This window comes from Paramisgurnus dabryanus, chromosome 20 (assembly GCF_030506205.2).
Source record: "Paramisgurnus dabryanus chromosome 20, PD_genome_1.1, whole genome shotgun sequence".
Classification (NCBI taxonomy): domain Eukaryota; kingdom Metazoa; phylum Chordata; class Actinopteri; order Cypriniformes; family Cobitidae; genus Paramisgurnus; species Paramisgurnus dabryanus.
The window spans coordinates 9961317-9975072 of NC_133356.1; the positions used below are offsets into that span (position 1 = coordinate 9961317).

A 13756-nucleotide genomic window follows, 5' to 3' on the forward strand; every position below is an offset into this window, starting at 1 on the left:
TGTGTATGTGTAATGTGGGGTGGGGGAGGCCTGGTAACAGTGGGGTCCACTTGTGGCAGCTGTTTAGTTTCAAAACTTTCTAGTGACAAGTCACTAGTGATCCTTAGTAAATGTTTTGGACATAATTATACATAGATTTAGATTTGCATCAGTTATAGCCATTTGTAATTGTACCTAATATATATGAAAATATACTATATTATACCATTGACATATGTTTTCAAACCCACAAACTTAGATTCAGATAGTTTTTAGAAGTGTAACATTTTTATTAGAGATATGCCGATATAAAAAAAATTCCAATGATACCGATAGCCGATTGTTCAGACTGATATCTGCAGATACAAATAGTTTGCTGGTTATATTAACTTACTTTAACTAAATTCTAAAGATGAATGTTATTCATTCATATAATGACCAATAAAGGAAAACACCAAAGTTTTTCAATATTTTACTATATTCTTACCTCAACTTAGACAAATTAAAACAAACCTATGTTTATTCAATGCGTACACTTACTCTTCGTACAGCGCGTTATGCATGTGTTAGCATTTAGCCTAGCCCCACTCATCCTTAGGATCTAAACAGGGATGAATTTAAAGCCACCAAACATTTTTTTCCTATTTAAAGACTGTTACATGAGTAGTTACACAAGTAAGTAGCCTAAGGTGGCAAAGAAGTAAGTAATAATGGTGCAGTAATATTGACAGAAGTTTGAGCAAGAAAGGGAGTAGTCTGTAGTGATGATTTTGCTGCACACCGAGGTCGAAGGGCTGCAAATAAGTGCCCTTCCGCCATACAATACAGTTCTCATTTTGTATCTGCTTAAAAATTGGCACATTTTATTTTGTGACACCATACTTACTCGTGTAACTACTCATGTAACAGTCTTTAAATAGGGAAAACATGGAAGTGTTTGGTGGCTTCTTCATCCCTGTTTGGATCCTAAGGAATGAATGGGGCTAGGCTAAATGCTAATACATTTACGATGCGCTGAACAAAGAATAAGCGCACACATTGAAAAAAGATAGGTATGTATTAATTTGTCTAAGTTGAGATAAAAACATAGTAAAATATTGTTTTACTTTAATATTGTACATTAAACTAGTGTTTTTTTTACATTTTCTATACACAGAGCTCAAGTTCGTTGTATTCTTTTTTCTTTATTATTGCTTTTATCAATATACTGGTGCATCTCTTATTTTTATGTAGCAATTACAAGTTTGTAAATTAGTTTATGGGTGTTTTTATTTTTCACATTATTAAATTTACAAATATTCGTATAAGTCCCTGATATAACAATATTATTTATTTGTCATTTATTTTTTATTTGTTTGTTTTCTTATATTTGTATTTTTTATTTATTTGTTGATGTGATCAACTAGTCATGACAACAAGGGGCGGTTTCTCGAACAGGGATTAGCCTAAGCCTTACTAAAAACATTACCTGTGTGCTTTTTGAGGCAAAGCAAAGATGTATTTTAAGATATGTAAGTGCAAGTTGTTTTCAGTTTGGACAGCTCTTACATTTATTTTAGTCTAGGACTAGTCGAATCCCTGTCCGGGAAACCGCCCCCATATGCTTTTACTTGAATTTATTAACACAAGTTTAGAGGAAATGTCCTTTTAATAAAGTATAGCAACTCATCACCAGTCAAGATTTTAAACTTTATTTTAACTTTAAAAATTATACTTAAATTTCACAAGGAAAGATTTACAAAAAGGGCTGTCAAAAGCGATTAATCGCATACAAAATTAAAGTTTGTTTTGCATAATATATTTGTGCGTGTATTGTGTGTAATTATCATGTGTATATACACACACACACACACACACACACACACACACACACATGTTGGTGTATGTGGTTTACGGGGACATCTCCATAGACGCAATGCATTTTATACTGTCCAAACTGTTATATTCTATTCCCCTTACCTACCCCAATCCCTAACCCCAATGTCACAAAAACCTGTTGCCAGTCTTTAATCTATGAAAAACTATCATTTAGTATGTTTTTTTAGCTTTTCCGTTTATGAGGACACTCTCTGTGTCCCCGTAAACCACCTTTATAGCATAATAAACATGTTATTATACACTATTCATGTCCTCGTAAACCACATAGACCAACCCACACACACACACACACACACACACACACACACACATAATATTATGTATTATGCAAAAACAAACTTTTATTTTGTATGTGATTAATCACGATTAACCTTTTGACAGCCCTAGTTAGTCAATGATTTACTGAATAACTGAAGAAAAATCATTACAGGCCACCTTTAAAACAGATGACCAAACACATTTAAAAGTGCACAAGTGTATATCAGAAGTATATACAGAGTACATTCTGCAGTTCATTTCAAACCCAAGGAACATGCGAAGATAAAGCAAATTTACCAAACTCTGAGTATACCCTTGGGACTTTTCTTATCTTTGGGACTGTTGTCATTTGTATGATTCACCTGTTCTATGTAAGGTGCTGTCATATCTTTCATGTGTTATCTGTGTGTTTGTAGGTGTCTCTCCGTAAACAGGAAATCGCTGACCGACTTAATGCCTGGATCATTTTCAATGACAAGAACCGTGAGCTGTGCGAATGGCTGACACAGATGGAAAACAAGGTGGCACACAGCGCCGAGCTTAGCATCGAGGAGATGGTAGAAAAACTCAAGAAGGTGAGATTAAATAAACAATGCTAGTGTATGACAAGATTTAGGATTAAATTAAAAGTTTACGATTGTATGCTGGGATTTACTGGCCAATAGGATTGAAGTGGAATTTGAGATGGACGTGAAGAGTCCTAAGTGTTACTTTTAAGATATTCATCTCAATTACTTTTACCGCTCACACTGCAGGATTGCATGGAGGAGATCAACCTCTTTAGTGAAAATAAAACTCATCTGAAACAGCTTGGAGAACAGCTCATCACCGCCAGCAACAAAACCAAAGAGAACGAAATCAATGAAAAGATCAAGGACATTAATGACCGATGGCAACATCTGTTCGATCATATAGAGTCCAGGTAAGACCAGAGTGACCCACACAAAAGCCATACTTTGTTTTCACAAGCGTGTGACTTTGGTCATGTGACAGGGAGTGAAGTGAACATTGATCCGATCATGTCAATCCTGATAAAGACTCGCAGTGAGACAGTGACCAGTAGAGCTGTCGGTATGGCAGACAGGAAATGTAAAAGACAGGAAGTGTTCCTCTAGCTCCATTGGTGGGGCACTGCATTAGCAGCTTCAAGATTGTAGGTTCAATCCCCAGGGAAAACATATACCGGTACTGATAAAAAATGTATGCACTGTAAGTCGCTTTGGATAAAAGCATGGGTACATGTAAAATGCCTAAGCAAAGAAATATAAATCAAATGTAAATGTGTACGTAGCGTCAGTCCAGATGGGCAGTGTCAATGTGAAGCTTATGCATAAGGGGGTCAGGGTGGGAGTGGTTAGTTGATCTGACTTGTGTTTATGTGATTGACAGCTCTTTGATAAGACAGATGGTAGCTGTAGCTTCATGCATGTTTGGTTGTTAGGTTGGCCGACAAAATTATGACTTAATGCAAAATTTTTGTTGTAGTATATTCCTGAGCGACTAGAGATTTAAATGATAGTGGCTTTGTGTCACTAATGTCAAGATTAAAGATAAAACAGGCTCTGCAGGTGCAGGGAAACACTAAAAGTAGCTTGGTGGATCAGTAGGTAATCACGAGACTGCCTCACCTTGAGCTAAAGCTTTACACCTGTCAACATTGGTTACCATCAGTCCATTATCGCAGAATATCAAAAGTATTTCAAAGCTCAAAATAATAAGTATTTGGTGGACTATGCTTTTAAACTCTCTTTACCTAGACTGGTATTGTTGTGATAAAGTGACAGTACTATGTGTGGGGCTGTTTGCACCTAGTATTAAGATGCGTTTTGGTATTGATACAGATTTGTGTCACAAATATGTAAATCTGCATTGATAAATCTGTTGAAGCCATTTGTTTTCATTGTGTATGAGGTGAAAGTTCATAGCTTTGACATCAGCATGCCTGTGTCTGTCTCGGCTGACCTCTGTTATCTGTGTCTCTCTTTTGATTGATCAGAACTGATTTTATTTTGTGGGCGAGTCATTTGAGGAGACCAAATACTTCACATGTGAATATATTTATGTAGCCATAGATTCAGCTAATGTGTGACTGAGACAAATCTCTAAGCGGGATTACAGAAGTTGACACAGACTCTTCCGACTTTAAAATCACAGCAGAGTTCACCCAGTATCTGCACACACACACGCACGCGCACGCACACACACACACACACACACACATACACACACACACGCACGTGCGCGCACACACACACAGCAGCTGCTGTCTGCTAGCACAGGCTTTTGTGTCCACTCGCCATCCCATAAGTCTTTAGTCTGCACGTATTTGTCTCTCAGCCAATCAGCTTAAGGCTTAATCATTCTGCTCTTCTGCCATTGGCTAAATTATGGCAGTCATTATATTATTGAACCTTTGGCATTTTACAAAACTCTGCTTAGTATTGTTCGACAATGGGGCAACGTGGGGCAGATGTTATTTCAAAAACACCCCGCTGAACAAACTCACCCACCGCTGCTACAAGTGTGGATGCAACAGCCTCACATAAAACCTCAAAACCAGGTTACATATAAAAAAGTTTTGACCATTTCTGAACCACAAAACCAGTCATAGGGGTAAATTTTTTTACAGAGATACAACTGTTTGTAAATTTGGAATCCTAGGGTGCCAAAAAATCGAAATATTGAGAAAATTGCCTTTAAAGTTATCTTAATTAAGTTTTTAGCGACACATTTTATATTTTTATGGTACGAAATTTACAAAATATCTTCATGGAACATAATCTTTACTTAATACCCTAATGATTTTTGGCATAAAAGAAAAATAGTTCATTCTGACCCATACAATGTATTGTTGGCTATTGCAATCAAGAGTTTGGTTTCAAAACGCAATAAATCCATTTTGACTAATTTTGGTAAAAATGTGTTTTCTATACCATGAGATGAAAAACACAATTTTCAGTTAGAAACTTTCACAAGCATCTTTAGGTTCTAATAACATTAAAATTTCATATCCATAATTTGATTTTCAAAGATTTATTATAAAACCGGATTATTTTTTCCCACAAGATGCAATAAATCCATGACAAGTTTCTTTTCAAAATGCTATAAATCTACAGTATTGAATCAATATATAAATAAAAAAAAACTTACTTCATCGTATAAAGAACACAGTCATTGCTGCTGTCACCCTTGTCGTCGCTTTTTTGACAGGTATCAGCTGTAAAATGTTTTGGTCGTGCTCGATTTTCTTTGACTTTGAGTAAAATAATGGAAAGTTCAATGTGTCAATGTGTTAGCATGACAGAAGCTTGATGCTGAAGTGTGAGAACAAGCAACAGCCAGCATTTTTCCATCACCCTAGTGGCTTACGTTTCTTTCCCACCACAGAAAACCACCACAGGTTTATCAATGCCATCAAAAGTATTATTTTCTTTTTGTTTTTTTGTTGATCATGAAGTACAAAGTAGATGAGGAAAACTAGGATTCTGTGTGTATTCAAAGCGCCGCTATTGTTGTTTACAATGCGTGGAAAGGTGCGCTGTGATTGGTTTAGCGGATTTATGGCATTCTGCAGAGAAGGAGGACTGACGTTTTTCACGTTTTGGAAAAAAGGGAGAAAACATGACTGAATAACAGAGCGGATATCGGATTTTGCGTAAAATTAAGAATTTACTTTTTAATACTGACCTGTTACAATACTGATTTTGGTGGTAACTCATTAAAAAAATTAAATGGCTTTTATCGCGTTTTGGAACCAAGCTCTTAAATTATACCCGTGTGACCTATTTATTTACTGCTGTGTTTTTCTCTGCATGTGTGATGTTGACTGCAGCAATTGGCCAGGGAAATTTGTTTTCCAATTTGTTTGCCAAGGAAAATTGGTTGTCGTGGCAATGCAGCGATCCACTCCGAGGTTCAGACACCTGTAGATGGAACTGTTGCTATGGCAAAGAAGATTTAATGTTTCAACGTAATCTTTATTCCCCGTGACTATCATGCCGAATAGAGATCACTCTGAGTAAAGAACTGGAGAATACTGATTAACCGTGAATTTGGAGCAATTACATGAAACCTTTCAGACGGCTGAAGTGTGCTCGAAATTCTCCAACCCCCATGAATTACCCTCTTCTGAACAGTGAATGAATTGGACATGAATCAGCTTTACACTGTAGCTGTGAGAGACCCACCAACGTTGTTCCCTAAGCCAGATTTATCTGCTTATTAAATAAAAATTTTTGAGTAGTTAACCAAAAAATGAAAACTCACCGGTTACTTAGGTGAACACAGAGTTAAGATCACGCTATCAGAACTCGACTCTATCATAAACCCTGAACCCAATATACATAAAGAGATTGAATACTTATTATCTTTCACAAACATATTATTTCAATTCACAATACATTTATTAACCCCTTGGAGTCTAATGTATTACTTACATGATTGATATGTGTTTTTGGAGCTTCATAAGTTACAAAGCCAAGAAGAACCAGGATAGTATTTAAAATTGTTTGTGGAGATAGATATAAACACATGGGATGGCATGAGGGAACCAAAAAAATTACAGTATATAGTATATTCATTCATCACCTAGAGAAATAGATACCCTTAAACTCAATGGTGCATAGGATTTCTTGTTGAGTAAGGGGTTTTATAAAGCTTACTGGGTTCCTATTAATTTCCTTGTAGACATTAGTTTGAGTTTTCTGATTGCATAGATTGCTGAGTTTCTGTGTATGTGTTTAAATTGCCTGCTGTTGAGTGTGCATTCAGTAATGCTGCTGGATATTGTCGAAAGTACCCCAAGGGACTTGCATATGCACTGTGACACATAAGATGCCCATGCGATCCCATTGCATGATTTACACATTAGTATTTTCCTGGCCATACAGAGAGGGAGGGAGAGTGAGCGAGTGAGGTTGAATAATAAGAGAGGGAAGACCAGGAATGGTGTAATATAGCTCAGAGTCTATGAAGAGAGCGTGTGTGAGACTGGCCGTTCAGACATGCTAACACTGACACGAGAGAGACATGGAGCTTCCTCACCGGTCTGTGAGTAAGTGTTTCCTAATCGCATACACACAGGGATGTCATTTAAGCGTGTGTGTGAGGGAGAGAAATCAAGGGGGAAGGGTGATGGTTTTGTCAGCGTGTGTGTGTGCAGAAAGCAGCCGAATCACCGATAGCCTCGGTTACAGGACTAAAATGATGCTTTGCATGAAACACTTGCATGTGTTTGTGAAGGAGGTGCATGATGAAAAAACGGTATCCAGGCTTTAATGAGCATGCAAGATGCATCCAGAATTATCAATGCATAAAAAATGATATGCTTATAGATTATATTTCAGTAAAGTGGATGCCCTCTATCAAGGCCTGCTATACATTTTCTGTCAATGTAGTTTTTTCCCTCATATTGTGTATTTAATTTGATTTATTTTAATGCAAACACCGCATCTCAATCACGTGCTAGTTGTTGTGTGATGTCATGTCTTCCACATCACCACTCTGGTTTGTTTTGGTCGGTCCTCCATTGGAAAAGGTCACGTGAGAGGATGGTATCATTCCCCCGTAGTCATATGACGTCACTCTTAGTAGAGCATGAGTGGACCGTCCACACATTTAGTGGTTGCTATGGATTGAATAGAGTGCACCAGGCAGATCTGATGTGGTTCACTGCACATTGCGACTCATCAGAAAGGCTTTTGTTCTGTTTTCAGATCTTTGTGAATCTTAGCTGTGCAGACTGGCTGTAAAGGAACGACAGTCTGATAAGATGCAGTATTTATTATGACACCTTTTTAGAGATCTTTGCACCCTTGCAATTTTATACAATACACAATTTATTTATATATTATACTGCTTATATTACATGTTTACTCGCACATTTGCATTACACACCATACTTTATACACGGTAACACTTTACAATAAGATTGTCTTTGTTAACAGGTAAATGCATTAGATAATATAAACTGACATTAGAGGTAGGCCGATTAATCGGTTTTGCAGATTAATCGGCAACGATAGTTTATTGGTGGAATAATCGGATATTGGCAAAAAAATGCATTCCGATAGTTTTCAGAGTGCGTCCGCTGCTTCATATCATTATAAAGTAATTCATTTGCTAAATAGATGCTACATTAGCAGAGAAACAACAGCAGCAAGTTTGTTGTCAAGGCTGACAGGACAGTAATATTAGTAGTACCAGTTAAAACCAACACAAATGCAGTACATCTTTTGTTATTTTGATTAGATAATCATTAAATGTTTAAACAGAACCAAATAAAGTACAAGACTACATATATAATATACATTTATGTAATTTCAATGTTACCAGTGGGAGTATTTCACAGAAGTATTTACTTTAATATTTATTCATATAATTAATATATTTTTATTTATACATTTATTTCCTTTAACACATTTTCATGGTTCAGTACTGTTGTTTTATTACTTTTGTAAAATATTTCAGCACTGTGTTATGTGTTGTGTTTTGATCCAGTATCCATTTAAAAAACTATCGGTTGATTAATCGGTTATCGGCAAGTAGGGACCAACTTAGTTATCGGTATCGGTAAAATCCCCTATCAGTCTACTAGAAATATAGTTTTCAGCATTCATTAAGTTAATGCCATTACAATTGTATTATGTATTAGTAAATGCTGAAAATAGCATGAACTAAGTTTAAAAATTTCTGTAAATGTTCTGTTTATTGTTAGTTTATGTTAGCTAATGCATTGACAAATGTAAAAAAATACAACCTTATTGTAAAGTGTTTCCATTTCTACATACTACTGTTTAAATTCTGTACTTGGATTTAGTATTTATAAATGGCCTTTTTTTCCTCTTTGCGTAAAAATTACTTACATTTTAAAATACTAAAGATAATGCTGCCAAATTCAATTTCGTTATGCAATGACATTGAGTTTTTCTTCTTATAATAATAATAATAATGATGATGATTTATACGGAAAATAATGTTTATATTTTATGTGTATCTGTTTTATGATGTTAGGGTATGTGGACTAAATAAAACTTCACTGCGGTTTCTTAACTAAATGACTGACAGAGTAAGAAATCGATTTATTGTTTGCATGATGCTATTTTAGGGTGAAGAAGCTGAAGGAGACTTTAGTAACAGTCCAGCAGCTGGATAAGAACATGAGCAATCTTCGTTCCTGGCTTTCCCGTGTTGAGAGTGAGCTGGCCAAACCCATCACCTACAGTGTCTGCCACAGCGATGAGATACAACGCAAACTCACAGAGCATCAGGTAATCAGCATTTTCAATATAAGAAATACAATAGTTTTTATATGTACAGTGGGGAAAATAAGTATTTGACACATCAGCATTTTTATCAGTAAGGGGATTTTTAAGTGGGCTTTTGACACAAAATTTCCACCAGTAGTAGCCATCAAGCCAAGTATTGAATTGATACAAAGAAAATAGAACATTTAAGTATACAAGTTGAGTCATAATAAATAAAGTGAAATGACACAGGGATTAGGTATTGAACACGTGAAAAGAACAAAGCAAGGAGATTACCTGAAATCTGTCAGTATTGAGAGAGAAACCCTGCCCCCTATCAGTACTAATTGATATCAGCTGCTTATATATCAAGAATTATGACTTGTATATCCCCGCTACATATTTACTTATATATCCCACTGTATATATAAAGAAATTTCTAATATCTTAAATCTACACTTTCTTAAATCTAATGTTGAAATCTAAGCTTCCTAAACTAAAGCAGAAATCATAGAACACAACATTCATGAATGCTTGTTCTTTGAGTTTGTGGTCCATGTTTGAGGGTGATTTTGTTTGTTTTCACCAGGACTTGCAGAGGGACATTGAACAGCATACAGAGGGAGTGACATCTGTGCTGACCCTTTGCGATGTATTGCTGCATGATGCAGACGCATGTGGCAGTGATGGAGAGAACGACTCCATTCAGCAAACCACGCTCAGCCTCGACCGCCGCTGGAGAAACATATGTGCCATGTCAATGGAGAGAAGAATGAGGTCCATACAAACACACATTCTTGCAAATATTTACATGTAAACGTACAGTAATAACAATTTCAGCCCCACTGTTGACTCGTGGACTATTGTAGAGGATGCATGCCTTGTGATTGTCCTTTGTAGGCTGTTTGTAAAGCACCTTTCTGGAATTGGTGAATAACAAGCTCATACATTATGATTTGCTTTGACATTCACCCCTGTAGGATTGAGGAGACATGGCGATTGTGGAGCAAGTTCATGGACGACTATGCACGCTTTGAGGAATGGCTGAACACAGCAGAACGCACAGCGGCCAACCCTGCCACCAAAGATGTACTCTACACCTGCGCTAAAGAAGAACTCAAAAAGTTTGAGGTCGGTTTTGCGGGATGAGGTTTAGCTATTGTAGATGTTGCATTAACACACCTTTTGGACAGATTTGAACTATCTTGTGTAACCTACACAGGCATTCCAGCGTCAGGTTCATGAGCGTCTGACACAGCTAGAGCTGGTGAATAAACAATACAGACGTTTGGCACGAGAGAATCGAACCGACGGCGCCAGTAAGCTAAAGGTGATGGTACATGAGGGAAACCAGCGCTGGGACTCGCTACAGAAGAGAGTGTCTGCAGTGCTCCGCAGGTTAAAGGTTAGACGATCCTCAAACTGTACACTCTCAAAAAAAATTTGGGGTTGTTTTAACCAATGGATTAGTCAAATATGGACAAACAAACAAATAAATTGACCTATGCTGGGTTGTTTCAAGCCATGGTTGCAACAACCAAGCATAGGTTTATTTATACCATGGGTTAAATGTAGATTACACTTTATATCCACTTGACGGTCCATCCATCTAAACTTCTCTCCTCCATGTAGCACTTCACATCTCAGCGTGAAGATTTTGAGGGGACGAGGGAAGCCATTCTGGTCTGGCTGACTGAGATGGACCTTCAGCTCACCAACGTGGAGCATTTTTCAGAGAGCGACATCCACGAAAAGATGCGCCAATTAAACGTCAGTACATGCCGATCATATCTGAAGTAATGTAGAAAGAATAAATATTAAAGGACTTTCTATCTCCAACAGGCATTTCAGCAAGAGATCACTTTAAACACCAATAAAATTGATGCTTTGATCGTGTTTGGAGAGAACCTGATCCAGAAGAGCGCTCCACTGGATGCCGTACTCATCGAAGATGAATTAGAGGAGCTGCACTCGTACTGCCAGGAAGTGTTTGGAAGGGTGGCTCGATTTCATCATCGCCTGATCAACAGACGACCGGTCAGTTTGAAAAAACAAGTCGTAAATACCCTTAGTGCTAGTAACTTTAGTTGAGTTTAGAAGTTTAAGTCATTATTTTTCGGGAAAAACGAGCATAGTATCAAACTGCGCATAAACTACCTTTAGCTATTAAAGTTGGGACCATTTACATCATATCACGACAGTCAAGTTTCCAACTTACAGTACAACTAAGTGCACAAAGACATTTTTTGCCCTAATTTCGCCCCTTCTTTCCTTTTTTCTTAGATTTTGGATGAGGACAGAGATTTCTCAGACAGAGACACTGATCCAGAGGACGAGTTGAGTGGGGTGTGGGAGAGGGAACAGGAGGAAGATGAAGCTGATATGGGCGCCAACGTACAGCAGTCTGCGTGTCACCTGATACCAGCTACTCTGGAACACTCTGGACGCGAGACACCCGCCAGTGTGGACTCCATTCCCCTGGAGTGGGACCACACCGTGGATGTGGGGGGATCATCATCTCCAGAGGATGATGAAGAGTTGACATATTGCAGCGCCCTATCAGGTACAGTATTAATACAATAACATAAAGTTGATCAAGTTTCATATAAATGAACTCTAAAGCTTCTCCTGTTACTTTATGAAGGAACAAAAAGGTGATCTTATAAAGAAAATCTAGATCTTCCTGTCTGTCTCTACATCTATCTACAGTAGAGCTCTCTGTTATTTGCTGAGTGTTACTAATGAGCCGTTTACATGAAGTTTTCAACCAAAGACTTAGGAAAAAAGTTAGCATTTTCAGGACTTTTATTATGCATTTTCAGAAATGCACAATAAAAGTCATAAAAATGCTAACTTTCAAAGCGCAAGTTTTTAAAAACAAAAACATTATTTCAGTGTGACAAAAAAGCAAATCTGCACCAATATGTTTGAATAAATAAATAAAAAAAGTATCAAAATTTTTTCAATATTAATTACTATTTAGAGGTTGCTCAAGACCTTTGAAGTTTAACACATTTGCGTATTATGTGATACTTTGTGCTAGCATGTATAATTGTTTAATAATATATACTTATAGCAGCAAAGGACTTATTTGACCATGCTCCATGCAATTAAAACTCCTGTTTTAGTTGTAATATGTCTTTCAAAGCAAGAAAGCTTCAATGTGAATGAAGCACAACAGACAATATACACTGTCCGCTATATGGTTACTCGGATCAGAAGAGACTAAATAACTGGAACAAAGTTACCCTCCAAGAAGCAAGTTTTATGTGTGTTGTGCGTTTTTAAATGGTACAGTTTTTGCAAAAGTATGTGATTTCGGATACATTCAAAGACTTTGGGCAACCTCTAAATATTGTAGGAACAATTCAAAAATTTGCACAGGGTGTTTTTGGTGATATCCTAACACATTTAGGGGGTCAGATAACACGCACATCATATAAATAAACCACAAATTTACTAGACTTCAATCATCCGTGTCATATATCACTGAAACCGGGAGAATCTTAGCGTTTACATGGTATATGATACATAGACAGGCAAAATATGCTTCAACTGGGATGCAGTGTTAAATACTATAAATACTATAAGCTTGTTTTTAAATTGGAAATTCTCCTTTGAGTACCTAATGACATGACCTTATTCAGTCAAAATAAAGATATCAAGGTGATGTTTTTACCAAATTTAATGTAAAAAAAAAAAACAGGTGTCAAACATCTACATTTATTTCTGTTATCTGCTTCTATGGTGGAGAGTAGATCTGTCTGTCTTGTGCTGCTCTTTTAAAAGCTATCTAGATCTCAGTCTATGATCTTCTGCTCTGTTAGTATATCTAGTCTGTCTGCTTCTCTTCTGTTACAGATGTAGAGGTCACTGAGTGCTCTGAGTCATTTGCTAAAGCTACAGCTAAAGCGCTGATGGCTGTGACTGGTAGGCATCATGCCTGCTGCATGCTGATAGCACTGTGACTGCAAATTACAAATGCATTTCTAATGTTTCAGCTTTAAACCATGCCATACATGCTTAATTCCCCCTTCCTCCCCATTACACATTTTTGATGACACTGATGTTTGTCTATGCTTGTGGTATGCATCATTGCATGTACAATCCGATGCAGACAAGTTCACATGATTGTTTTTATGTATGTTTTGTGGTGATCTTTCTATTTTTTGTGTGTTCTAGTGGCATGCTCTGCATTTGTGACCACTAACTTCCTGTATTGCTTTCGAAGCTGTTTGGAGTTACATCTCTCTCTTTCTTTCGCTTTCTCAGGGGGGAGATCAATTGTGGAGACGTGGCACTCACCGGATTTGACAGACAGAAGACGAGCAAACAGAGACTTCATACCCAGCCTGACTTCATCACCTAACAGTTCACAGTATCACCCACAGGCCTAT

At 37.1% G+C, this 13756-nt stretch overlaps 1 protein-coding gene across 13 annotated transcripts in view; it reads left to right on the top strand.

Annotated features, from left to right (window-relative positions):
- syne2b (spectrin repeat containing, nuclear envelope 2b) overlaps positions 1–13756 on the top strand; it is a 133075-nt gene that overhangs the window by 107651 nt on the left and 11668 nt on the right. For 12 of the 13 annotated variants that reach the window (XM_065296294.2, XM_065296298.2, XM_065296297.2 and 9 more), the window contains 11 exons: positions 2532–2690; positions 2871–3037; positions 9221–9383; positions 9949–10136; positions 10340–10490; positions 10582–10764; positions 10992–11129; positions 11202–11396; positions 11643–11922; positions 13221–13289; positions 13632–13756. In XM_065296294.2, the coding sequence (XP_065152366.1) occupies positions 2532–2690; positions 2871–3037; positions 9221–9383; positions 9949–10136; positions 10340–10490; positions 10582–10764; positions 10992–11129; positions 11202–11396; positions 11643–11922; positions 13221–13289; positions 13632–13756 (1818 nt within the window). The remainder of the gene's footprint in view (positions 1–2531; positions 2691–2870; positions 3038–9220; positions 9384–9948; positions 10137–10339; positions 10491–10581; positions 10765–10991; positions 11130–11201; positions 11397–11642; positions 11923–13220; positions 13290–13631) is intronic. The other variant, XM_065296299.2, reaches the window with a different exon arrangement.